General features: G+C 41.6%; 2 protein-coding genes across 5 annotated transcripts in view; one reads left to right on the forward strand and one right to left on the reverse strand.

The window, feature by feature from the left end:
• nrgna (neurogranin (protein kinase C substrate, RC3) a) overlaps positions 1-8,839 on the reverse strand; it is a 50,070-nt gene extending 41,231 nt beyond the window's left edge. Inside the window, exons 1-2 of the mRNA XM_047018046.1 lie at positions 8,707-8,839; positions 6,634-6,780 (exon numbers count right to left, since the gene is read on the reverse strand). Of these exons, the coding sequence (XP_046874002.1) occupies positions 6,634-6,780; positions 8,707-8,721 (162 nt within the window). The 5' untranslated portion in view covers positions 8,722-8,839. The remainder of the gene's footprint in view (positions 1-6,633; positions 6,781-8,706) is intronic.
• Positions 8,840-14,956: 6,117 nt separating this feature from the next.
• On the forward strand, positions 14,957-27,440 carry LOC124466237 (HMG box transcription factor BBX). 4 transcript variants are annotated; one of them, XM_047018005.1, is made up of 17 exons: positions 14,957-15,085; positions 16,922-17,000; positions 17,720-17,891; positions 19,581-19,844; positions 20,300-20,504; positions 20,672-20,739; positions 20,947-21,027; positions 21,546-21,623; positions 21,730-21,810; positions 22,347-22,424; positions 22,564-23,422; positions 23,543-23,681; positions 23,824-23,975; positions 24,524-24,613; positions 24,926-25,120; positions 25,311-25,503; positions 25,636-27,440. In XM_047018005.1, exons 2-17 carry the CDS (start codon positions 16,933-16,935, stop codon positions 25,706-25,708), a joined length of 2,796 nt encoding a protein of 931 aa, XP_046873961.1. In that variant the 5' UTR covers positions 14,957-15,085; positions 16,922-16,932; the 3' UTR covers positions 25,709-27,440. The 4 variants fall into 4 exon arrangements, with proteins under 4 accessions (XP_046873961.1, XP_046873963.1, XP_046873964.1 ...); XM_047018007.1 differs by having other exon boundaries at positions 24,995-25,120; XM_047018006.1 differs by lacking the exon at positions 14,957-15,085 and adding an exon at positions 15,152-15,665.
• Positions 27,441-27,765: the final 325 nt, after the last annotated feature.

The following is a 27,765-nucleotide window of genomic DNA, read 5'->3' on the forward strand; positions in this document are numbered from 1 at the left end:
GAGGAGGTTGGAGCTGTGCATTGCCGCACAGTCGTGGGTGAACAAGGAGAACAGGAGAGGGCTGAGCACACAGCCCTGGGGGGTGCCTGTGTTGGTGATCAGTACAGATGAGGTGCGGTCACCGACTCTCACCACCTGTGGCCTCCCCGTCAGGAAGTGGAAGATCCACTTGCAGAGGGAGGTGCTTAGTCCCAGGTCCACAAGCTTGGAGACCAGTCTGGAGGGGATGATGGTGTTGAATGCAGAGCTGTAGTCAATGAACAGCATCCTCTCATACAGTGCCCTCCAAAAGTATTGGAACAGTGAGGCGAATTCCTTTATTTTTGCTGTAGACTGAAAACATTTGGGCTTGACATCAAACGATGAATGTGAAACCAGAGATCAACGTTTCAGCTTTTATTTCCAGGTATTTACATCAGGATCTGATGCACAAATTAGAAAATATCACCTTTTTGTTCGAACCCACCCATTTGTCACGTGAGCAAAAGTATTGGAACATGTGACTGACAGGTGTGTTTTGTTGCCCAGGTGTGTCCTATTACATACATTATTCAATCAATAAATACCACTGAATGTCTACACTCAGGTTCAGATTGGGTAAGATAGGTTTTGTCTATGCAGACTGTATTCAGAGGTGAAAACAACATGAAAACCAGAGCGCTGTCTTTGGGTGAAAAACAAGCAATTGTGAGTCTTAGAGAAGATGGAAAATCAATCAGAGCCATTGCAGAAACATTGGCCATAGCCAGTACAACCATTTGGAATGTCCTGAAGAAGAAGAAAACTACTGGTGTACTAAGTAACAGACGTCGAACAGGTAGACCAAGGAAAACATCAGCAGTTGATGACAGAAACATTGTGAGAGCTGTAAAGAAAGACCCTAAAACAACTGTTAGTGAGATCAGCAACAACCTCCAGATGGCAGGAGTGAAGGTATCACTATCTACTGTTCGCAGAAGACTTCATGAACAAAAGTACAAGGGCTACACCAGAAGATGCAAACCACTCATTAGCAAGAAGAATAGGAAGGCCAGGCTGGAAATTGCCAAAAAGTACAGAGATGAACCTCAAAAATTCTGGGACAAAGTTTTATGGACTGATGAGACAAAGATTAACTTTTACCAAAGTGATGGAAAGGCTAAAGTTTGGAGAAAGAAAGGAACTGCTCATGATCCCAAACACACAAGCTCATCTGTGAAACACGGTGGAGGTAATGTCATGGCTTGGGCTTGCATGGCTTCTTCTGGGACGGGCTCATTAATCTTCATTGAGGATGTAACACATGATGGCAGCAGCAAAATGACCTCGGAAGTCTACAGAAACATTTTGTCTGCCAATTTAAGGAAAGATGCAACCAAACTGATTGGCAGAGCCTTCATCATGCAGCAAGATAACGACCCAAAACACACTGCCAAAACAACAAAGGAGTTCATCAGGGGCAAGAAATGGAAGGTATTAGACTGGCCAAGTCAATCTCCAGACTTAAACCCTATAGAGCATGCATTTTACCTGCTTAAGAGGAGACTGAAGGGAGGAACCCCACAAAACAAACAACAACTGAAAGAGGCTGCAGTGAAAGCCTGGGAAAGCATCAAAAAGGAAGAATGCAAAAGTTTGGTGACGTCAATGGGTCACAGACTTGCTGCAGTTATTGAAAGCAAAGGATTTGCAACTAAATATTAAGTCTTATTCACTTAAATATGTTTTAAGTATATCTGTTCCAATACTTTTGCTCACATGACAAATGGGTGGATTCAAACAAAATGCGATATTTTCTTAGTTGTGCATCAGATCCTGATGTAAATACCTGGAAATAAAAGCTGAAACGTTGATCTCTGGTCTCACGTTCATTATTTGATGTCAAGCCCAAATGTTTTCAGTCTACAGCAAAAATAAAGGAATTCGCCTCACTGTTCCAATACTTTTGGAGGGCACTGTATGTATTCCCCTTGTCCAGGTGGGAGAGAGCGGTGTGCATAGTCAGAGCGATGGCATCGTCTGTAGACCTGTTGGACCGGTATGCAAACTGCATAGGGTCCAGTGTGGGGGGCAGCGAGGAGCAGATGAATGATTTGACTAGCCGCTCGAAGCACTTCATGATGACAGGGGTCAGTGCTATTGGGCGATAGTCGTTCAGACATGTGACCTTGGTGTTCTTGGGCACAGGGATGATGGTGGTCCTCTTGAAGCAGGTGGGGAGTACAGACAGGTTAAGGGAGAGGTTGAAGATGTCACTGAAGACCCCTGCCAGCTGGTCAGCGCAGCCCCTAAGGGCCCTACCCGATATGCCGTCTGGGCCAGGTGCCTTGCGAGGGTTGATCTTCTTAAAGCCTAGCCTCACCTCGGCTAGAGTTAGTGTAGGCACACCACTGGCTTGGCCTTCAGGTAGCTCCACTGCAGGGGGGTCACTGTCCCTCTCAAAGCGAGCATAGAAGGAGTTCAGCTCGTCTGGCAGTAGGACAGAGGACTGGGTCTCATTGTAGCCTCTCCCTTTGTAGTCTGTAATGGCTTTAAGTCCACTCCACATGCGCCTGGGGTCAGAGCTATGGTAGCTGGACTCCACCTTGGTCCTGTAAGCCCTTTTCGCTGCTTTGATGGCCTTCAGAAGGTCGTATCTGGCCTTCCTGTACTCATCAGGGTCCCCAGAATTAAAGGCGACATTGCGGGCTCTCAGCTTGGCCCAGACCGTCAACCCAGGACTTCTGATTTGGGAAAGACCGGACAACCTTATTGGGGAAAATGTCATCAATGCAGTGCTGGATGTAGCTGGAAACAGTGTCTGAGTATTCGTTAATGTCCCCATTTGCTGCGTCCCTGATAATCAGCCAGTCAGTGGTGTCAAAGCAGTCCTGGAGGGTCGCCACACACTCGTCACTCCATAGGTGAACTGACCTCTCAACCGGTCTGACCTGTTTAAACTTTTGTTCAAATGCGGGGAGGAGAAGAATGGAGGTGTGATCAGCCTTCCCAAAAGCAGGGCGGGGGAAGGGTTTGTAACTTTCCTTGAATGTTGTATAACAATGGTCAAGGATCTGGTCTCCACGTGTGAAGAAGTCAATATGCTGATAGTACTTGGACAGGACTTTCTTCATGTTAGCTCTGTTGAAATCACCAACAACAATGAAGGCTGCCTCTGGGTGCACATTTTCCAGACCATTGATAATCCCATACAGTTCATCCAAAGCAGCGGCCTTGTCCACCTGGGCGGGGATGTAGACTGCACTCATGACGACCGCAGTGAATTCCCGAGGTAGATAGAAGGGTCTGATTTTTACAGTTAGCAGCTCAAGGACCAGAGAGCAGTGAGATGCTTATACCGCTACATCTGTAGCCCAGAGAGAGTTAACCATAACACTGACCCCTCCGCCCCTGCCCCTCCCTGAATCATTTGTTCTGTCCTGGCGGTATATGGTGAATCCCAACGGGGTAACAGCTGCGTCGGAGATGTCCGGAGACAGCCAGGTCTCGACGAACGCCAGTACACTGCAGTTCCTGATGTCCCGTTGGAATTTGACACAAGCGTTAAGTTTATTCATTTTGTTGTCGATGGACTGAACGTTAGCTAGTAAGATGGTTGGAAGAGCAGGTTTGAAGAACCGTTTCCGAGTTAGAACAAGGACTCCACCACGCCGGCCACGTTTCTTCTTTCTCCGTCTTGCGGGTAAACAGAGCGGCGAAACAACAAAGGGGCAGCTGCAGTCCGAGCTCGCAATCCGAAAAGTGGAATTAAAGTTAGTAAAATAATCCTTGCCAAGTGACAACTTAATGTCCAGAAGTGTCTGCCGGTCGTACTGAATAAACGACAATATAACATTGACAAAACAAGTAACGAACACTAAAATGACAAACAAAAAGCTGGGTTTTTGCGGAGCTCTTGTCGACGCGGCCATCTTTTAGGCGCACCGGAAGGGTGTTTGGTGTTTCTGGAACCCCTCTTGTTCCACCAGAGGGGTCTGTACCAGTCTTTGCAGGTGGTCGAGCCTGAAATCATATGCCTCTTGGCTGCCATCCGATGGTACGGTAGCAGCAACAAGATCAAATGCGCCCTCAGCTGACTGTTGGGAGGTGGATACCTCAGCACTTACATAGTTTGCCCACAAAGTGTCCTGAATGAGCTCCTTCACCTATTTTAGTTTCTGCTCACACTCCTTTGCAGTCTTTGCCAGTTCGGCTATTGGCTGTTCAGTTAACACAGTTTCCTTACCCACATTCAGCTCCGCCTCCAGCTCTGCAATGAGTCCAGCCTCCACATCGTCATTGGCTTCCATTACTTCTTCGGCCTCCTGCATGATTTTGTTAAAACTGTTCCTGAGCTCCTCCTGCTATAAGTCTATGCCTATAATGGAGGGAACCTGACCCCTGCCACCGCTCGGGGACTCTCAAAGGCCAGTGAAGGGTACGTATGTAACGGGTGTGAACCTGTGAAACTCACTCGCCAGGTATGTAATGGGCTACCCGCGTCAATGAATAGCTAGCTTTTCTTTGGCGTAGCTATGGCTATGGCTCCTCAAATGCCAAAGCTAAAGCAAGTAATTGAATTTTATTGGCCATAGTAGCTAGCTGTCGATAAGTAACCAACGGAAAATAACGGATAATAATGTTTCGTTAGACTATATGATCCCCGTTCAGTTGACAAAATTCTCGTCAGAAAGGCACCCAGCACCCAGCGCTTTTCTGAAAAGGCGTTTAAAAGGCACTCAAAAGGCGCTGAAGGCAGCGCCTTTTTTTCAGAAAAAATAAGTCAAATGTGAACACGGCCAATCTGCATATTCATTTATGGGAGGAGGCAAGGCGGGGTCAGTGGCTCATTCACATGCGGTCAATCTCACGTTGGTTGTGATTTATAAAGGACAGGTGCGCAGGACCTGGCGTACGACCGGTTTTATACATGTGAATATTTCTGTGCGTAGGTACTTTTCGAGTTTTGGCCGTACGCCATCTTCTTGTATGAAAGCTGCGCAATTGTTTATACATGAGGCCCCTGGACTTCTGTGTGCATGCTGCAGTGGCTATTTGGCAAGCGCAGAAGAGTGCCCTGACATGGAATTCTGCGGGCATCAGCATGTGCTCTGATTTTACAAGCGTTGATTGGGATACTGCATTTATTTTTTCCAGGATTATCAATCTAAATGAATGCACTGACTAATAAAGTAAATTGTTAAAACTCAAACTAGATTTTACTGGGGCATAGCAGATTTATACTGGGGCACATGCCCCGGTAAGAAGGGTCTAACGACCCCTGGTACACTTTAAACAGGTCCTCCTGAATACCAGTCTCCACTCCAGTTTGACTTGACAGGCATTATGTCTCAAATCTTAAATAATGGAGAATTAAGAGCCCCTTCCTAAACTATTATTGTTCAACAGTTTATGACATTATTTCAACCATTATACATGCAGAGGTTGAAGGAGTGTAAGGCCGAATCCCAATACTCTGTCTTACCCCTTCCCCGTAGTTTACCCCTAGCCCTTGTCCCTCGAAACTAAGGGGTAAGGGCTACATAGCCCTATGAAATGAAACACCACTTGGTTACGGTTACGTATATTGATGTCTCCAAAGCAAGTAGTGTTAAAAAAGCCTTTTTGGGTCTATCTCGTTGTTTATGATCATTGACCAATGCACTTTTAGTAAAGCTTTCTCTTGGATGTCGCTTTTGATAAAAGGGTCTGCTAAATGAATAAATGTAAAGACGCCAGAGTAGGACGAAGGAAAGTTGATTAGATAATTGTGTAGGTCTAAGCTTAGTTAGATAAGCATTGTTTGGAGTTTTGTTGTTGTTTTCGTTCTGTTTTGATATGTGTAATGTGATGGTCTGTAGTTTGGATACATTAAGCACCCCTGAGCATGAATTTTGTCCAGTTAGATGGCGATCTAACCTGTCTATTAAAATAAACATGTGGCGAGCAATAATCTTCTAATATTCGTACAGCTAGCCGGCGCTACAGGTGTAATATGAAGCGCCGGTAATATCTGTAGTATCTGGATACTGGTTACAGCATCTGGATGCTGTGTGTTGTGCACCTGAGTTGTTTTGAATGAACATGTTAAATCATTATAACGTATTTTGGCTTTATTTAATATATTTTTTTATTGAAAAGTTTTTTTTACAGAGAAATTAAATTAATAAAAGTCATATTTACTGGCAATGAACAGACTGTTATGTGATATTACAGATATATCTTGTACATTTTGTTCTGAAAAATTACAATTATTTTACGGTTAATTAATGTTAATGAAAACACTTTTTTACCATAATTTAATGGGTGTATTCTAGCGTCCCAGTTGCCAGATTGTTCCTGTTTTTTTATACCATTTTTTTTTACAGTGTCTGAAATGAGACACCACTTGGGATTGGGATTCGGCCTAAGATTGAGTTCTGACTGGCTATTACCCAAGGCCGTAGCTATGGAGTAAATATTGGGGGGGGAAAAAATCTGCTGGGGAGTCTGAGGGTGCCCCCCCTGAAAATGTACTTTTTATTTTATTTTTATGACAATTTCGGACAGCATGCGTGCTTGCGGGGGGATGTGTGTAATCATAATATGATTAAGACCCTGCTATTACCCATTGAACCTCCCATCATCGTGATATCTCTGGCATGTTATTGGATTTAATTCTAACCATGGCCTTACCTCCTCCCTGGGTTTTTCATCCTTCATTTTCTTGCGGGTCATGTGACCACGAAAGCTGGCCTGGATCTTGGCGGCTGCCTTGTTGGCTTCAGGATCGTCCAGGGGTATGTCCATGATGTCTTCCTCATGGGGTCTGGGGCACCCATCCTATGGGACACAAGATTCCACATTTGATTAATATTCTTAAATCTATAAAAGTGCACTCTTATCTTCACTCCAAAATGTTATCCTGTACCTTGTGAGTTAAGCTTAGTTTGAAGATTGAAACAAAAAAAGGCGGAATCATTATGCATCTTCTATTACTCATTATGCTTCATCTCTATTCAAATCATTATGATCAAAAACATCGCAGAGTTCTTAGATTTCCAGGGTATCTTTTTTTCTCTGTTATGCAATGTGAAACGTGAATATTATTTCTCAGCCCAAAATGGTAATGATATATTGTTGAGTTTGCTTGACAACAAAAGCAAATGCGAAAGGATATCAGGTTTCACAGTAGTTCAATACTCACTGGCCTCAAGAAATCAATGGAAATTCCCAATAGTTAGCAAAAATCACCTTTTACAAAAGAATTTCCTGACCTAAAACATTTTCTGGTACTTATTGATTCCATGGCACACCACAAAAAAAATATTATTCCTAAATTGATATGTATACCCTTGGACATGTGCAATGGATGCGCAACTTACATCATGTTCACACAATATACTACTTCATAACGATTCATTTTCAAACAACAGCATCAGTGGAAAGCATTCATGGGGCTATGGAACATGTAAACAGGCTGTCTCCTGGAAGCATTGTTAATGTCTAATTAGAAACCTATGGAACGTGGTCTCATGCTTTGTTTAATCATTTACATGTAGTCATTTAGAAGACACCCTTATCCAGAGCGACTTACAGTAAGTACAGGGACATTTCCCCTGAGGCAAGTAGGGTGAAATGCCTATCCCAAAGACCCAACATAATTTTGCACAGCCGAGAATTGAACCGGCAACCTTCTGATTAGTAGCCCGATTCCCTAACTGCTCAACCACCTGATTCCCCTACAACATCCTAAAAACAGAGACATACTGTACAGGGGCGTGTCCAGACATTTTTGATAGGGGTGGCACAGGGGTGGCCCGCTTCTGACTGGGCATATAGCCAATCATATTTTAAGATATTGGGGTGGCCAATCAGATATCAGGGGTGGCCCGTGCCACCCTAGGCCACTCCCTGAACACGCCACTGATACTGTATGTTTTTCTAGTATTTGAAAACTGTGTGAAATTATTTTGCTTTGTTCTGTGCCAAATCCTTTGTTAAAGATTTTAGCTAAGTATTTCAGTTGTGAGATCTTGCTTGTAACCCACATGAAGGAACACCAATACATCTTTCCATTTGTATCATTGCAATAAAGCAATACAATGGAAGCGCATACTGTTCAAAATAACCAAATCACCAAATCATCTGTCAAGAAAGTACTTGATGCACATAATGCTTTTATTTTATACATATTCATAGTGATGTCAGCCTAAATGGCCATCTGTCGAAGCTCAGCTTCAGACAGACAATTGTCATTTCTACAATGTATGGTCCTCCAACAAACATATGACTTCAAGCCCACACAATTCAGTCATGATCAGTTGTATAATAACCAATTGGTTTGATCCATACTGCCTCACAAAAGTACAGTTTTATAGATGTTATAACATTACACTCATGACTATGTGCAAGCACTGTCCACAGGAATTTTTAGACTGGCTTATCAGACACTTGAGTTCTGAAGAATACAAAAGCATTTGGATCCAGAAACTAAAGTCTATATGCTAGATCGTGCGTGTACTTTCATTTAAAAAAGAAAACGCTCATTCTGCATTTTTCTTAAAAATACCTCTACTTTGTATTATAATAATTTGTCATCCATTAGACTAGTCCTATTTGTGACAAAGATCCTTGGGTTGAGTGAAAATGAAATCTTGGAAACGGTCGAACAGCATGTATTATAATTGTACAAGTAAAGTGGGCTATAGCCTACTAACCGCAGAATAACTTTAGATGAGATGCAGATATATTGTACAAGTTACTTACGTTTCGGCAATCCATTGATAACAATTCCTAATGCAAAATTCTTGATCTGCGAGAACACCTATTTCACTCCTCTTTTGCTTCACCGTGCGTACCTTTCTTACCGCGCAGCGCCGCTTCGCAAATGTTGTAGCCTACTGACAGCAGCGAACTCTCATGAGCTCATATCCCAGAGTCCTCTGACGTATGACTTGAACTAAGCTCATGTTCATTTTGGATGATCAACTGAAAGGTTATTCATACAAAAAATCTTATCTCAAAACAAATTGTTGTTTTTGTTTTGTTTCTTCGTGTAGGCCTAAAGTTGCCCTTTTGTTTCTATCATATGACAATAGTTGTAGGCTGTTTTAGGTTAGGCTACTTCTATCATTATCTTATCGGTGAGTCGTTGCACAAACTATAGTATTATAAGTGTTGATTGCCATTATAGATAGTATAGGTACAATTTCGCTTTTTTACTTCATGTAGGCCTATTATATAAAATAAAGCATGGTACGGGTAGGCCTACTGTCAAACTCTCAAGAAAGTATACAAAATATAGATAACTCTTTGAAATATAATGATTCGTGAAAACGTGGCAGGCTTTTAGTGGCCAGCAAGCATCTCATAAAAAGCAATGAAATAAAACGGAAGTCCGTCCAAATATAGCCGTCTCCCCTGAGATTGCAGGCAGGCAACTTTACCTTTAGCGCTCATCTCTTGAAATGTGTATCTGCAGTATAACTTAAGATTTTGAGCATTCAACATTTCAAAACGATTGGATCAAAAGGCAATGTTGCAGTCAGCATATGTAGAACATAAATCATGTAAACCTTTAATAGGCAAATTAATCTATTGGCAGGTCAAAATAGTGTGATCAGTCAGGATCACAAGGTTTAAAAGATTACAGATGAAAATATGTGGCCTATTCAAAAGGCACTCATGTATTATGTAATTAACTGCACAAGACATTTAAAACAACATAATTGAAAAGTAAGGAAGAGACGATATCCAATGTCACAAGATAATGGGGTCTGAATTCTGGACAATAATTCTTATTGCAGGCTTTAGACCTTCCAAAGTTCAGAATGATCACTCAAACAAGTAGGCCTAATGCACTTTACCTGGTTGGTCTTCATCCATGGTTGATTGAGAATTGCTGAAAGTGCAAAATATCTCTTTAAAAAAACAACCAATTCAAAAGAGAAATACTTGGAACTTGGAACTGTCTCCCCACCTTCAAGAAAAGGCTCAAGACACACTTGTTCCGGGAGTACAACGGCACTTAGGAATGCTTGGCTAGACCTGTTGCTAGTTTCCTCCAGGATCACAATGACTCTTATTGAGTGACTTGTTGCTCTTGTAGGTTAGTTATAACGAAGTTAAGTCTTGTACTCGCTGTGAAATATTTTACTATTAATTGTTCTTCCACAGGTACAGTCCTGCACTTTTTGTGGTTCATGTTGTTTTAATTTGCACTTTTTGTGGTTCATGTTGTTTTAATTTGTAAACTTGTATAACTGCATGCTCTTATGGGTCTTCCCTTTTGGCACTTGTTTAGTTTTCCACAATGTATGCTTCATGTTTTGGCTGCTTGCAATGTTTGGGACTACCTCGTTGTTATGATCAGTGACCTATGCTCTTTTGTAAAGCTCTCTCTTGGAAGTCGCTTTGGATAAAAGCGTCTGCTAAATGCATAAATGTAAATGTAACTTTTGTTCCAAGTGTGAGAAAGTAAAATGCAGAACATTGACCAATATCGCCCTCTCCTGGACAGGACCATCATTGTGCAGCCATCCCAAATCTGAAGGACAAGTTCCAAAGCCAACACAGATAGGGCAGCCCAACAACATATGTTTAAGTAAGTAAAAATAGTAAAAAATAAAATAAACTTGTGACTCAACAAAGAATATAAAACATACTTTACACTTCCAAGCTTTAGTTCCTGTAGGTAATTTCTGTCAACCCTCAACATCAGATCAGGGAATCAGATGGCTGAGTGGTGAGGGAGTCGGGCTAGTAATCAGAAGGTTGCCGGATCGATTCCCAGCCGTGCCAAATGACGTTGTGTCCTTGGGCACTTCACCCTACTTGCCTTGGGAATGTCCCTGTACTTACTGTAAGTCGCTCTGGATAAGAGCGTCTGCTAAATGACTAAATGAGAATATTTAGCAGGGTAAAGGTGACCTTTAGTCATTTAGCAGACGCTCTTATCCAGAGCGACTTACAGTAAGTACATGGACATTCCCCCCTATGCAAGTAAGGTGGGGCAGCGGCCCGCCTGGTCTACAATCTACCCAGACGCTCCCACGTTACCCCGCTCCTCATCTCCCTCCACTGGCTACCCATAACGGCCCGCATCAGATTCAAGACCCTGGTACTGACCTTCCGAGCAGTGAACGGGACTGCACCCGACTACATCAAGTCTCTCCTGCAGCCTTACACCCCCACCCGCCACCTACGGTCTTCTCCAGACAACCGCCTGGTGGTCCCACCGCTCAAGACCGCCCGGTCCCAACACAAGCTCTTCTCCTGCCTGGCCCCCCAGTGGTGGAATCACCTCCCCACCTCCATCAGAGACACAGACTGTCTCTCCACCTTCAAGAGAAGGCTCAAGACGCACTTGTTCTGGGAGTACAACGGTACTTAGGAATGGTTTGTTGAACCCAACGCTAGTTTCCTCAAGGATCACGATGACTCTTGCTTAGACTGTTGCTCTTGTTGGTTAGTGGTAGCTGATTTAAACTGTTGTATTATATTTAATCCTATTGTTATTGCTTTCCTACAGGTACACTTGCACTTAAAGATTCATGTTGTGTAATTGTAATTTGCTTAACTACATGCTCTTATGGTTTCTTCCCTTTAGCACTTATTTTTGGTTGTTCACAATGTGTACTTCTGTTTTTGGCTACCTGCAATGCTTTGGGGCTATCTTGTTGTTATTGTCAGTGACCTATGCACTTTGTAAAGGTCTCTCTTGGAAGTCGCTTTGGATAAAAGCGTCTGCTAAATGAATAAATGTAAATGTAAGGTGAAGTGCCTTGCCCAAGGACACAATGTCCTTTTGCACGGCCGGCAACCTATATATGGAGTCAGATGGCTGAGCGGTTAGGGAATCCGGCTATTACTCAGACGGTTGCTCGATTCCCTAGTATCCCTAATATATATATATATATATATATTAGGTATAATATCCGCGTTAATAACACGTTAACGCAATTTCACTTTTCTACTCACTTTAAATAATAAGATTGATACTAGACACAAAAATTGCTATATTTGATTGGCTTGGATGGTTTTGGGAGCAGTGTTCCTGCCTTCTTCTACGGAGACACAAAACTTTTTTTTTCAAGTACACAAATCTTTTTTTGCAAGACACAAATCGTTTTTGCGAGTACACAAATCTTTTTTTCACAAGTACACAAATCTTTTTTGCAAGTTACAATTCGATTTTGCAAGTACACCATTTTTTTTGGCAAGTTACAAATCGTTTTTACAGAGCTTGCTCGCTCTCCTGGCACTAATTTCACGCAATAAGGGCGTTCCCATGTGTCGATTTATACTTCTCCGACTCCGTTACGGACAGACGCACGCATGGAGTCGGACGGATTGGTTGAATTTTACGTGACGGTAAAAACGCAGAAGTATAAATCGGCTTTTAGAAAATTCAGCAGCGCCTAGCAGCGCCTAGCAGCGCCTAGCAGCGCCTAGCAGCGCCTAGCAGCGCCTAGCAGCGCCTAGCAGCGCCTAGCAGCGCCTAGCAGGGCTTAGCAGCGCTAGCAGCAGCAGCGTCCGCTCCGGTAATATATGGCAGACAACACTCGCAAAAGAAGCGAGCAGCTGACTGGATTCAACAAAATAGAAACTATATTGTTCAATATTAAGGTCAATCTGTGGTTGCTTAAGAATGTTTGAGTGAGATTTGAATATTATGGAGCAGGATATCGTAGTAGGCTATGAGACAACATGTCTTTAATGTATTTTATATTCAAGAACAAGTCTAATTTTGTGGATGTTTATTATGCAGCAGTATCGTTTGTGAGTGAATAAAATAAAATAAACAATTTAAATTGTGTTCCATCTGAACTTGTTATATGGACATTATCATCCAGTTAGGCATATTTTAAGTAAAGAACACCCTTTTAATGTTATTTTAATAACAAAAATGTGCAGCCCTATACATATATATATATATTCTATTAATAAATTAGAAATATTTTTTGGGGTGCTATCGGTGTGCTTTGGTCTTTTTTTGAGGGTGCTGAAGCACCTACTAGCCCCTCCCTAGCACCGCCCATGAGCGGAGGTGTCAATTGCGAAGACAATGGTACAAAAGTGGACCATAACAAACCTCTCTGCATTAGTTCAGGTTAATTATATGACAAAATTGTATGTTCCAAACAGGTTAGATGCGAATGCATGCAATGGGATGGACTGTGTAGGCAGAGCTGCAATACATTTTGTGTTTTGTTTTGATACACTGCTGTACAGCTGCAATATCCTAGAGGGAATGAATAAAGTACCTATCTATCTGGCAATGGTGTATGAGTCAGTCATTTTGAATGGTAGCTTCTGACCTCATTCTGATGTTTGGAAACATGTTGTAAATTCAATTATTGAATCTCCACCATGTGATTAGTCATATAATTTGTGCCAGATGTATCAAATCAAACATGTACTTGCTCGCCACTGTGCCATCTGCAAATTTCTGTTGGAGAAATGTAGTACCAAGGTTATCAATATATCATTATTCAGGTTAATGCTACGAATAAATGTGGATTAACATTTTCACTCATTAACAGCAAGGAACCACGAACAACAAACTCAACTAATTGCAATAAACCCTACATAACATACAATGTAGTAGGTGTGTGGTAGGTGTGCTTTTATATACATTTGTTTATGATTTATCTTTATCATATTACCTTTATCATATTTCAAACTGTATTTGCTTCATGCAATAGCACTGTCAATTCTCCCTTGAGAAAATTAGATAAACATTGCTTGACAGACTTTTCTATTATTTGAAGAACGAATCAGACTTATCAATGTCAATTTAAGTCAGTGCATATCCATTGAAAACCAAAAAAAACATTAAAAAAAAGATGTTGTCACACTAAATTATTAGAGTGGTTGCCCAATATTAAGACAGAACTGTTATGTGTATTTAAATTATGTATTGATTGAACAAAAAAGAACTAAGACGGTAATTATTGCCCACCTTTATCTATCAACCCGCCCACCTCTAATCGCTTTTTTCATCTCCATCAGTTACATTTACATTTAGTCATTTAGCAGACGCTCTTATCCAGACTTACGAGCTTGCTTCCAACATCTGTCCAGTCGAGTCCAGCTTCACTTATTCACAATGTCTTTAATGAGTGTTGGCTTTGACCTATTGCTCTATCAGTAAACCAAACATGCAGGCCTCGGAACTACAATAAGGGAAAAAATATATTGCCATAGCAAAATTACTAAGAACATTTGGCTCACAAGGGTTGAGAAAGTAGTCTACTCAGGAGATGTTGCTGAGATTACATTACATTTGGTCATTTAGCAGACGCTCTTATCCAGAGCGACTGACAGTAAGTACAGGGATATTCCCCCCGAGGCAAGTAGGGTGAAGTGCCTTGCCCAAGGACACAACGTCATTTTTGCGGGGCGGGGAATTGATCCGGCAACCTTCTGATTACTAGCCCGACTCCCTCACCGCTCAGCCATCTGACTCCCGTGAGTCAGATGAGAGATGAGATCAGATATGAGATCAGAGAATGCATTAGAGATTAATAGGTTGTGTGTGTGAAAACAATGATCAAACATGAATTTCAAGTAAGTACAACTGGCCTAATGGCAATGGTGAGGAACAGATTAAGTCATGCAAAAATGTTAACTGAACATTGTAACTGAATCCATGAATACTGATAAAAGGACGGCAAACAAAGGCTGGGAATTGATGGCAAATTACCTTATTGATTTACATGTTGGCCTATTTACATGTCATGTTATCAAGCCCTATAAGTACATCATGACAATGATACATTGTGTTCAATGTATCGTTTCTTAAGGCTGTGTCAATATTTATTAATAAATAACTAATTCACCTGGTTTAGTAGGCCTCCACATGTTTTAGACATTATATGGACATTATAGTAATCTTTTGGTCCCGGAGCAATAGTCAACTGTAATGTTCTTTTTGTATGGCTGACCTGGCCTGTCTCTCAAGCCAACATCCAATCACGTACATTCTTACATGATAGGGGTATTTCTCACCGCAATAGTACTGTATGTTGCAAAACTGTTCTGATCATCAGAGAAGCATATTAGGAGGCAAAGGGGTAGACAAAGGCTCGGTTTGAACCCAACTCGTAACTTTATTGTAATTTCACTCAGTGGCCTGTTGCGGGTGAGTGCTTGCATACTTTTACTGTGCACTTAATTTTCCAAACATTTCTCCGATTTCTCAGTACACAACATCCAGGAAGATAGTCCCCGATTGAGACTAGCTTTGAAAAAAGGTGTATCAGTTTTTCCAAGTCAGTTGCATCTTTTCAGTAATCAAATCAAACATTCATAACAGAAAGTTAATTTAACATGTGAGCTATTACGGTAGGATCTGAATAATTTTTAAACGGCTAGGCCAGTGAGTGCATGAACATCACAGCCTCGCAAGAACACTTTGCGAACGGGGGGAGGGTAGATTTTACAAAATGAGAAATTCGTTCGAGCGAAACGAAAGTATTCGGCTCCAATGACTTACACTGAACATTTAATGTCAAAAGAATACGTGCATTTTCATAATTTGATTGTTGGTTGTCGTTGATAGCCTCTCACTGGCTGTAGACTTAACATTCATCCGGTGAAGAAGTGTTCCTGTTCGTGTTATTGTACAGTGGTACTGGCGAACTGTTATGATGTGTCAATAAGTTTAAAGGAGGAGGCAGCCTGGGATGAGAGGGCCCTGGCATTTGTGTTGGATATCAGAGGTATGTTTCAACATGTAGATGCCGTCATGACAGAGAATTTGTTCATGGTTTACTGATAATGAGACTATAACTGTTGTTTTTGTTGACCGTACAGCCAATCAATTAGATATTTTGTATTGCTTTTATCAACACTTTGTGCGTTCCGCATGTTGCCATGCCTTTGCAGAACATTTTGTTTCACCATAGAGCTTTGATCAAGAGTTCTAATGTAACATACTTGCTCTCGCAGACGCACAATACATTTTAAGTCACTGTTCTGCAAAAAACCATACAGCAATAGAGCCCGAGTCATGTACGTTACTGTCAGATAAACTGAATGAACACTCCTCCATTGGCATCAACTGCAGGACTACGTTGTTTTCAAATGCTAGCGTCGTGTTTAAATGTGATCCACTATTCAGTTATGTTGCACATACATGCATACATGGAAGTCATTAAGTGACTGGAGGGGTTTGCTACCATTGAATGTTATGTCTATGACACGTCCAACTGGCTAGCAGTTTGTGTCTATGTGAGAGCTAGCAAGCCAGCTAACAAGCATATTCCTAGAACTGGGAGGAAATGGAATTCATGCCCACAGATTGCTGCTGGTGCAAATGCCCAAATCCGTAGTTTTAATTTACGAAATGTTTTCTTTTTTTCAAATGGGATACCTTTGTCGACAAAAGCATCAGTTTGGCTGAGGTGAAATATATTCGTTCTCCAAAGCAAGATGGACTCTCATTCGCTAGTCTGTCTTGTCAGACCCTAGATCGACATTTTGCACGGAAATGTAAATGTGAAGTGATACGCAGAACAGTGGTAAATCAACTAAATGTTAGTTCATGAATTAGAATTCATATTTCTTGAATGTTTGTCACAGCTTCACTTTTGCTATTGATTCTCTGACTGCCTTCGGCTTATGAACGGCACCGCCAGTCGTACCTGAAAACAACCTCGCGCTGTACCAGCCCATGCATTGAGTCTTCGAAACTCATCTGCTGTTGCCCTATTTATTGAACGCTCCAAGCTTTTTGCAGACTATTTGCATTGATTCTGAGTCTTTTTGACAACAGTTATATAAGTTGTCTCAAGTATGTGTAATACCCCCAATAGTTTGCAGCGTCGCATGTCTGTTTCCGCAAATTTGGAATATAGTTGCAAATCAGTGATGACAATTATCATATGGTCGCTGAAGTAGGCTACATATCTAGCAAAGGGCTCTTCTGATTGATGCATCAAGCTCTCAACTGAGAGCAGTGTCTTATATTTTATAGGTCATCATCGCATGACAAATCCTGACTGTCAGATTCATCTTCATCTCAGATACAGCATTGCCATTGTCTCTTGTCTTAAGTAAGTATATGCTTGTACTCCACTTGACATACCAAAATATTTGACTTATGTATCCACGTGATTATTATAAATGGAATGTACATAATTTGCTGTACCTATTTCATTTTTCAATATTTATTGATGATATACAATCCGTTACAAGCTGTCATAATTAGTATTATAATCAGAAAGGAATGCAACAACATTGTCAAAGGAAATGAATTTTTGTCAACGTTTATCCACTCCCACACAGTTAAAGCCATTGCATGAATTTAGAATCCTCAAATTATAACGTTCCCAAAAACAGAATGGCATTGCATTTCAACAAACAACTCATTGTGGACTCATTGTTGTTCACATAACTACCATTTTTGTTTTGTCCACTTATTCTTTTTGCATCTAAAACCTCAGTACCATAACACCCATGTCAGAAATACCAATAAAACCTGCTTTGTACAAAGATGTTAAATAAACATTCTTAGCTGTCTGTTGATAGGAGGGCACACTTATAAGCATCAAACAGCATACATTTTTCTGAGAAAATGTGATGAAACTATAGCAAATAGCAAAGGATAAGGTTGGGTTAGACTTCCACTTTGGTTGAAACCCAAATGGTGACTTCCCTATGTGGGGCTGTGTTTCATTAGAGCTTAGTCCCTCAAGTTGCTCAATCCATGGGGGAAAGGCTGGGTGGTTTTCAGGTGTTCTGTCTTAACTGTAACGTTCGTTTTCTCATTCAGGCTCAACCGTGCCATGAAAGGCGGAGGAAGAGTTAAGGAGCCACCAGTGGAAGGAGAGGTCAGCGGCAAACGCCCCAAGCGCAAGTGTCTACAGTGGCACCCACTACTCTCAAAGAAGGCTCTGGACTTCTCAGAGGAGGAAGAGGAGGAGGACGAAGAGGAACTGGAAAAGGTAAAGTGTGGTTACTCTCACAGTTTGATCCACCTGAGTTGTGAATTTTAAATTTAGTGACACAACCTTGTATGGCGAGTTTGCAAACAGCCAAGTGCAAGGGCACAGTATGCACGCATAATCCACCAGATCAGAGGGGGACAATTACTTGCAAAATACAAGATGTCAGCGAAACACAAATACAGACTACTTGAACTACAGATGCAGTGCATATTGCCCATCATACAATGGGTGGCACACACACATGGATTCCTGAAATTATAGATAGGGCACCGTGCTTGCAATGATGTCGGTGACACACACAGATTTCTGTAAAATATAGATAGTGCCCGTGATGCAGCTGGTGATGGCAGTTCTTCTCAGAGGTTTTGGTACCTATATTTCTCATATCACACTCTGAAGTACTTATTCAAACTCCAAATCATCTATTCTCATCAAATTGCCAATGCTGTGGTAGCTTAAATTCATGCAAATGATTATGTGGGTTTTATTTGTCTGCTGTTTCCAACATATTCAATTGCTTATGTTATGTTGATCAAAATATATTATATTGGTTCTCTCTTAACTTGTCTCTTAACTTAACTCTTAACAAACATCTAAACATTTAGTTCATAACATAAGTCATTACATGCACAATTGTTAAGCCAGTGGTCATAATTGTTGGCCTAATTCACCAAACAGCACTTGCATGTACAGTTCTGTCTACTAAGGAGGCCAAAGTGGTAGGAATAGTGCCCATGTTCGTGATCCAGCTGGTGATTATAATGTGTCGTTGATTTGGTGTTAAGAGTTTGTGCAGATTTGTAATGTGCAGGCAGTTTTGACATCAGTTCCATTAACTGATAAATACATTTATGTAACGAAATTCACTGATCTATACTTAAACTATATCCACTTTATATTTTCGTTCTGTTAGCTAGCCAGCATTTCATTCATAAAGAAACCCCTTATGAAGCAGAGATTCAATGCTATGCCAGCAGTCAGCATTAACCTGGCCAAATTGGTTGTAAAAGCAAATTTGTTTCTAAATAACAAAACTGAATTTCCCTATTTTCCTTACTACAAAGTCCAGTGGGATAAGCGCTTAGTTTCATTTAATTTAATTGCAAATGCCTTTGTTTATCGCATGAGTCATCAACGAAACAAAAATCACTGAAGTTATCAGACAGCCCCCGAGTGCACACGCTAGTGAAGCGTATGGTGCAAAGGATGACTAGAGGACCAATCAGAATGAGTTGGATTATAAAAATGACACCCGCGAAATAAAAATCTTTGCAGTGTCCGGTTCTCCAGATAATCGTGAGAAACTAATGCGGAAACACACACACACACACACACATATTCATGGCATTATTAGAGAGATGTAATATTTGTTCCTTTGTTTTTTTGCTTTTTAAAATTTGTAACAGAGTTGAATAGCTCAAGCCTCAGTATAAATACTGCCCATTTGTGCCAATTGAAAGAGTAGCATTTTTGTGGCATAGCTGGTTAAAACGGTGTTTATGAGAAGTGGTCTTGGCATTAGTGAGTCTGAGGACCCGAGTTCACATCCCAGCATGGGCAGACCAAAAGCTCTTCTGACGTCACCTGTTACACACTCAAGGGTTTAACACAGGCTCGGAGAGGTTGTGAAGAACAAAGAAGCGAGTTTAGTGTACCGGGTGTATTTAATAAATGGTATTTTCTCAGGAGACACAACTATGCAGAGAGACCCGGGGTCCAGAGGTGCAGTGTGGTGGCCCTATCGAGGGAGCGGAGGGGGAGGAAGACCCATCGGAACAGCGGGCCCGTCGGCCCATGAATGCCTTCCTCCTCTTCTGCAAACGTCACCGCTCTCTGGTGCGACAGAAACATCCACGTCTTGACAACCGCGGGGCCACCAAAATTCTGGCTGACTGGTGGGCTGTTCTGGAACCAAACGAAAAGCAGAAATACACTGACATGGCCAAAGAGGTGGGCACTAGACTTTATTGCTTTAACATTTTAACATCTGAGCCATTTTAGATTGTGTAGGTACCAGTAGTGTATATAGTAAGTACATCAGATAATCAAGGACCAGAAGTAGACAATTCTAACACTATTACAGTGGCCAGACACAAGGAACTGTCTGTGTGGCACAGCACAAGGTAACCACATCTCAGTTACTAGGCATGGTGCACTGCAGTCTTGAGTGCACCAGTGGAAGACGTTTCATCGGCCCATCTACCTTTAGAAAGTGCAGGATCTCAAATACAACATGCAGAAAATGTCTTATATGCTAGTACCACAAGACTGAACAGTGCATTCGTTCATGACTCCCTTAGTCAAGTAAAAATACTCTTTGTAGGGGGAAATTGACATGGCAGATTATAGATATGTATTTGCATTTGAAGTAAATAATAATTGTTGAACATCATCTGGTTCTTTAGTACAAGGATGCGTTCATGAAGGCTAACCCGGGCTACAAATGGTGCCCCACTACCAACAAGCCAGTGAAGAGCCAATCCTGCCACCCCGTCAGTAATGCCCGTAAAAAAGTGTGGACCTTCCCATCTAACTCCACCAAGGACTGTGCTGCAGCCAAAAAAATGCCCAAGACTGAGAGCATACCACAGCTTAATTTTGCCATGGCAGGTATGAATCCTCAGACATGTCTAGGAAAGAAGTTACGAGTATAGCTAAAATAATAATAATAACCAAATCATGATATCAAAGTGTGTATATAGAAGCAATATTATTGTTGTTATAGGTTTTTATATTAGAAAGTGAATTTTAAGAATGATATATTCATGCTTTTGAAGATCCTACGAAGATGGGGGGCCTAAGCATGCTACTATTGGCTGGGGAACATGCCCTCACTGCCAGAGAGGTATGTAAAGTTGCCAGATGCTGTCTTAAATTGCCACAGCAAAATATCAAGTGACTAACAAGGTATCCTCGTAAACAGCGACAATGGTGAAAATACTAAATGGGAAAAGTTATGTTCAGTAAAGATCAGCTGGATATCTTAGAAATGCCCTTTGACAGTTACTACACAGTAACGGAATTAGATTTTGTTTTCATTTTTCCTGCGCAGATTTCCTCTAGCTCCTCACTGTCTGTAGGCACAGACACCGCTAAGCATCCTGGGAAATCCTCCTTCTTCCATCTTGCTGAAGTAAGGCCAACACTTAACACTGCATCAATACTCAGATATTGAATATATTTTGAACGCCCCATTTAAAAAGGTCGGTGTTGTTTTCTCATGAACATAACCTGGCATTCTTTTGCAAAGTGTTATGGTTTGTTCATGCATAGGTTTTAGGAAAGATATTGAAAAAATTCAATTAACGTGTCATATTACTGTTCGTGAATTTGTCTGAATGAAATCTTTAAGTGTACATGGAAATTATACCTTAAAATGAACTCTGCTAAAAGGTATGTGTATAATATGGCTGTATTGTTGCTACACCGCCCTAAAAAGTAATTATGCACAGTGAATGCATGCGCAAAGAGTTCTTCAATTTCAGGGGAATTAGCTTATCAATGGTTGTATCTGTCCATAGAGGGCAGCAGGTATCATAATCTGAAAATCAGGGATGGCCTGCTGGAACCAGTGCAACCTGGGTTTATTTGCGAGTATATCTGCATTTTGGGTTTGGAAATGTTTGAGATGATTCTTTGATTCTACCCCAGATCTCTTCCAGTACTCCTCAGCCCATTTTAGCAGACACAGCAGGAGAGGTCAAGCCCATCTGGGGGGATAGGGACAAAGTGAGTATTCTCTTAAAAATATTCCAGTCCTGTGTCTATGAAAGTTATAATTTCACAAGTCTTGGATTGAACTAATCCAACTTTTGATGGCTTTCTCCCTGTTCAGTTGTCATCTGGGACCTCTCTGGAGAGTGTGCCTGATGTAGCAAAAAGCAGGAGCGAGTCCCCTGCTTTCCAACTTGTGGAGGTATTTGTTCTAATAATAAGTGTTTTTATGGATATTAATGGCCTTAAAGCTGGGTTAGACAAGTTTAGTGAAGTTAGCTAGTTTAGCTTCTTTTTGAGACAATTCAAACCAAAATATCCCACCCCCTCCCCTTCAAGCCACTCCCACAAAACTACAGTAACATGCATTGAGTGCAGGGGCAGAGTGCTCGCAGGCAGGTAGGTAAACAGACAGGTAGCCCGTCCAATCATTAGCAATGGTACGACCTAATGATTTGTTGTGTTTATTACTGTCTTGCGACGCCCACAGAAGTCGGATTGATTTCATATTACCGTCAAACCTTTATATGTATTGGTAGCTATCAATATGTGTAGTTTATTTAGGCAAATGTTTAAAAAAGTGCCTTTCAAACACATTGGATACCCTGTCTCTAAACTGTATGACACTAACCATCATCAGAGAGATTACCCCAGATGATCACCTTTCATGTGGGTTAATTGTTGGTTTGGACAGCCCTGTTGGATCATGCAGGGTTTGTTGCTCTCACATTTACACAGGTCTCCTCCGAGTCTTCCCAGTCTGTGGCAGCAGAGGGAAAGCAGTGTGGGCAGTCCGCTCTCTTCCAGCTTGCTGAGGTGATGCAGAAAGAACACAAAGAACACATCAAAGTTGCATGCTTGGCTTTTGCTGTTAAAGATGACTATAATAGTTCAATGGTTCAACTACCTCTTTGTCAATTTTTTGTTACCTTGGTATGATTTGTGTTTTATTTAGATGTGTTTGGCCTCCGAAGCCGGGAAGATGGAGGCTGTGGCCTCCCAGCCTCAAGATGAGACTCCTCCCACCCCACAGTTAAAAACTGAAACAGTGGTTACGGAGAAGGCAGAGAATACTCTCGATCTATCCTCCTCTCTTCCTCCCTTATCTTCCATTTCATCCTCTACTACAAAATATTCCATTCCCCTATCGTTTAAAAGCCAAACCACAAATGTCAAAAAGAAGAGGAAGAAGAAAGAGGGCCCTAAAGACGAGCCCAAAACAGCAGACAAAGACAAGAGCCTTGCCCCGCCCAAAAAGATACTGAAAAAATGCCAGTCGTCTGAGTCGGCACTGGATAGCGTGTTCTATACTATCGAGGCTGTGGCCAAAGGGGCCTGGAGAGAGACCGAGACGACTTCCAAAAAGAAGGCCTGCACTGCCAACGGTGAACGAGCCAGTCTGGGTGAACCTGGCTCGCCAAAAAAGAAGATCAAACCCAAAGCCAAGATTCCTCTCAAACAGAAAGAGGAGGATGAGATGGAGGTGGCGGAGCACAAAGGGGAGTGTGGCCACTCAACATCAGCTGTGGAGATAATGAAGGTGGAACCGAAGCCAGTCTCCCCCAAGAGAGAAGAGGAAGAGGAAGCCTGTATCAGAAGCACAGACATCCTAGGAGGCACGATGGAGACTCCCAATCCTTCAAGCCCCCCACATGCCAAGCTCAAAGATGAGGAAAGAGAGAGAGAGAGGGATGCCGAGGCCAGCGCAGAGGGTTGTGGCTCAAGGAAGTCGGAGCGAAGCTGCAAAGGGGCCCTCTACAAGACACTGGTGTCTGAAGGAATGCTGACCTCACTGAGGGCCAATGTAGACCGAGGTACACAGTGAACCCATCTCCACAATCATTACCAGCACAATTCCAAACATCCTCTGGAAGTGCATTTTACGTTGATAACATTTTACTGTGTAAATTCTACTATTGTGTTGTTATGATCAGGTAAAAGAGGCTCTTTTCGGGGAGGTGCATCTGACCATGATGGAGGCTGGACTGATGAGACCTGGGCTTTCTCTCAGACGGGAACTAATAACCCCAAGAAGCTGAAGAAGTCAAAATCTAAAGATGAGCCAGCACCAGGGTAAAGCTTCCTTAAATCTCTTCAGTCCCTAAATGAATCACAATTGGCCAGTTAATAAGTTTCTTGTTTGGTTTTCAGACCAATCAAAATGTGTAATTGTTATTCACTTGACTCGTCTCTGTACATGTTGCTCCCCCCGCAGCCTCGGGAAACTTGAGGAAGAGTTTGAGAAGAAATTCAATAGCTTGCCGCAATATAGCCCTCTGACATTTGATAAAAAAAGCACAGGTGTGGCTAAGAAGAAAAAAATTGACAGTGGCACTGTACCAGAGGAGTCCCAAAAAAACGGGAAGGGTGAGCAGAGAATATTACCTCAGTGTTTCTTCAGTGTTCGTTTTTTGTTTATTTTTTACTGTAGAAATCGCTCATTCCAGTCATTCCCCATTATAAGCCTGACAAACAGGAACAGAATCTCTCATGACATTGTTCTCTCTCAAGACATTGTTTCAATTTAAAGCTGCAATAGGTAACATCAGAAGATGAATTCAAATATGAGAAATAACACCCCCAATTTATGTCTGGACTTTCAAGCTTTTATCCATTTCGAGTTTGATTGACAGTGGTTTCACAAAACAAGCCAAGGTTGATGGCCTGCCTCGTGGAAGACAAATGGCTGGAAAATAATTACTGTAATATAATTGGTAGAAAGTAGTGGGCTGCTCCAAAATGTTAATTGACATTACACTGGAACTGAGCTGTCTGTGTTGCTAAACAACTCTTAGAGGGGCTCGCTCATAGCTTACACAACATAGAGGACAAAACTGTACCTAAAACCTATTGTACCTTTAACCTAGCATTTCCATGCTCTTGTTCCTTTTTTAAATATTTTTTTATTACATCAGGTTCATCTCCATCTCAGAAAAAGACCTCATTCCACAAGATTGTTAGCAAGTACAAGCACAAAAAGGAGAAGCCCAGTACTGTGGACAAAGGTGAATTGGAATATTCCTGTTGTGAATATTGGTTAGATGTGTGATTGTTCTAGGGGAGATGTTGGTGTATGTAAGCCACCCATGTAAGTAATTAACTCTCTAGATGAGCAAATTGTCAACACCTATTCATTACTTTGTGGTCTGTTCCCAATCAACATAGCTTGCTGTGCTACATTGTGGCACCATTTCCAAAGCATCCGTTTCTGAGACCTTTGGTATTTGTGAATTTCACAAACAAGCTTGAACTCCATAGTTTTCTGAAAAAGCAGCCTTCTTTGAACACAATTCCTGACCATTCTACCTCAACTACAGTGATGATTGGGAGTGAATCCAACGTGTCAGAGCCACTGACCAAGCCCAAGCCTGGTGTCCCTTGTCCAGCCATGAGCCCGGAAACCCATAACAGCAGCTCAGAGATGCTTGTGGGCAGCCAGAAGAGAAAGGCCAGGAAGAGCAAAATCACCCACCTGGTGCGCACTGCGGACGGCAGGGTGTCCCCGGCTGAGGGTAAGTGGCTGGAGAGATAATCAAACCATTCGGTAGTTAAATAACACGTAGAAGAAAGTAACCAGATTTTAAAGGGGGCGCTCAAGAGCCATTACAAGTGAATTCCGTATTAACGCATCCTTTTAATAGTTTTAAGGCTAGAGTCTAATAGTTTCTGCTGAGCTGACAATTGTCCTTGCTTTCTTACCAGAGGACAAAGTAAGAGAGCTGAACCAGGAACAGGATGATAAGCCATTACCCCAAGAGACCTTATGCAATGAGAGGAGGAGCCAGAGCACCCCAGGACAAGAAAAGACAGACAGGAGCAGCGGGCCTGAAGACCTGCCCACCTTCTTCAGTCTCGCCGCCCTGGCTGAAGTGGCTGCCATGGAAAACATTCACAGGTAGGCTTTTGAAATGACCAAGCCCAGACAACATTTTGTGGTCGACTTACAATGTTATCGTCTTTCCTCGTCAGTCGTTGGATTAAAATCAATAAATTCTGACCCTAGCTCTCTCGTCTACTCCTGTTGCAGGGGCCAGCGTAGCGACGGCAAGAAAAAAGACATAGCCCAAACCCCAGTGCTCATCTCCTGTGCTGACCAGTGAAGTGGAATCAGCCCCTTATTCCAGAGAAAGAGCAACAAAATGGACGCTTGTGAGTGCGCACTTAACGGTCCTTGAAATTCTAACCCCTGTCCTGAAGGGTGGTTGGAACGTGGAATATCGGACAGGCTCCAACCCTTCCCTTCTAAGATGAATTTGCTTGAGCTTTGGTCAGAGTGGGAAAGAGACCCCCTTACTTATCACCCAGCCCACCGTCTCAGTGTTCCTCCTCCTAACCCCTCCTTAGATAGGAGAAGGGTGCCTTTTTCCTCTTTTCTCTATATGCTATCTAGACTCTAGAGGATTTTGTGGAAGAACCGAGCAGTCTCCCAGTGCATGGCTTTCCTCTCTGTAGAGGTGGTTGTGAGTAAGTTAAAAAGTTTATCTTTTTTGTCAGATCAATTTGCTAGTAAGGTCAAGTTTTCTAAACAAATTTAGCATTTTAGAATACCTTTAGAAACCTATACACATTCTTTCTACTCGCAAGAGAACATAATTTTCAGTCAGAGACGCGTAGAAATCCCCATCACCAATAATAGCTCTAATCTTAGGATGAATCTAATTTTGTGGCTTCCTTGCACTCCTACATGCTCGAACTGAAACTAACTTAAGTCAGGGTAAATTATCCATTTAGACGGACAGACTTACCCACCACCCAGACACCTTGCTTGTCTTTAAACATGGTACATGTGATTTTGGTTTAGCCTGTTTGAAGAGTTAGAAGAGATGCAGCTGACCCATCTTGAACCATGTAATCCTGTCAGAAATTAATGACTTCAGCATCTTCAAGTATTTCAGATTTCTCCATAACTGTCAACATTCCCACATTATAGGAACTGTTACAGTAGTTTGCAGAACCCACTTAATTAAAAAGATTGTTACACAGTGAGTTATATAGCTATTCACATCAGTTTGCAGGCTGTACATTCTTTTTCCCCCCATTTCTCAGTAGTGTTTTTAATTGTCTGTCTTAAGTTGTCAGTGAAAGCTGGCGGTTGGGCCACTTAAATGCGGCTAAGTCTTGCTAGTTTCTGACACCATTGATGGTTCTCTATGCTGTATAGCCTTAACCTTCCAAACACCACAACCGTTACCAACTGTATCGCAACCTTCCCTAGACCAACCTCCTCCTGAAAGTCATCACACATACCTTTGACACGGTTCCATCAGTTTGAATATACTTGAATGATGAAATGCATTGTTGTGTCAATACTTAAGCAGTCTGCGTAGCATCTGTGAGGCTAAGTCAAATGTGTGCTAATAGTTTCCTTGGGTAGGTGATTTTGAACACACTGCACTAATTTTTTGCTAAAGTAGAAGAAGCTTTTTCTAAGTAGGATCATTATGTTTCCTTTAGTTTCATTTCTTGGCGGCCTTTGAGATTCTTATGCCAAGTAAATAGTTCACTCTTAGGCAATCAGCATAAATCAATGTTTGTGATTTGAAATGATTCGTGAAATCAGTCCTGGCTTTTAATGTATTAACATTGTTTTTCCTATTTTTTTCATTTGCGTGTTCTTCGAACCCAAAAATGGAACAGGCTTACTTTCATTCCGTTCTCAGATGGATATATATATATATATAATATAAGTACATTACAGTCATTCCTTTGTTTACAGTGTGTAAACTGTAGTGATAGAGGAAAGCGCTAAGCTGTTTAAAGCTTAAAAATGCATTTTCTGGTTCTGATAGAAAGAAGCCTTCTTGGACTATCAACTCCACAAGGGCAAACTCTTTTAATAAGTCTGTTTGAAGATAATCCCCACCAATAGGTCCTCTAGGAAGTTGCCATGATGCTACAACTAGTCTTTTCTTAGGTAGACAACTTTTTGTAGGTCTTGGATACAATAGTGCTTTTTCTCCTGTTGTCTTTGACTTGATCGTGATATTTTTTTGTTGTTGCTGTATTTAATTATCCTTCTCTAAAAAATGTAATGTGCATTATGATGTTGATTTTATCTTATGATTTATTTTTCTTTGCTTCCCTATCTCAGTGGTCTTTCCTGAGGTCAGGTTTAATGGATTTAAGACTGTTGAAAAGAAAAAGAATGCTCATATTA

Source organism: Hypomesus transpacificus, unplaced genomic scaffold (assembly GCF_021917145.1).
Source record: "Hypomesus transpacificus isolate Combined female unplaced genomic scaffold, fHypTra1 scaffold_88, whole genome shotgun sequence".
Taxonomy (NCBI): domain Eukaryota; kingdom Metazoa; phylum Chordata; class Actinopteri; order Osmeriformes; family Osmeridae; genus Hypomesus; species Hypomesus transpacificus.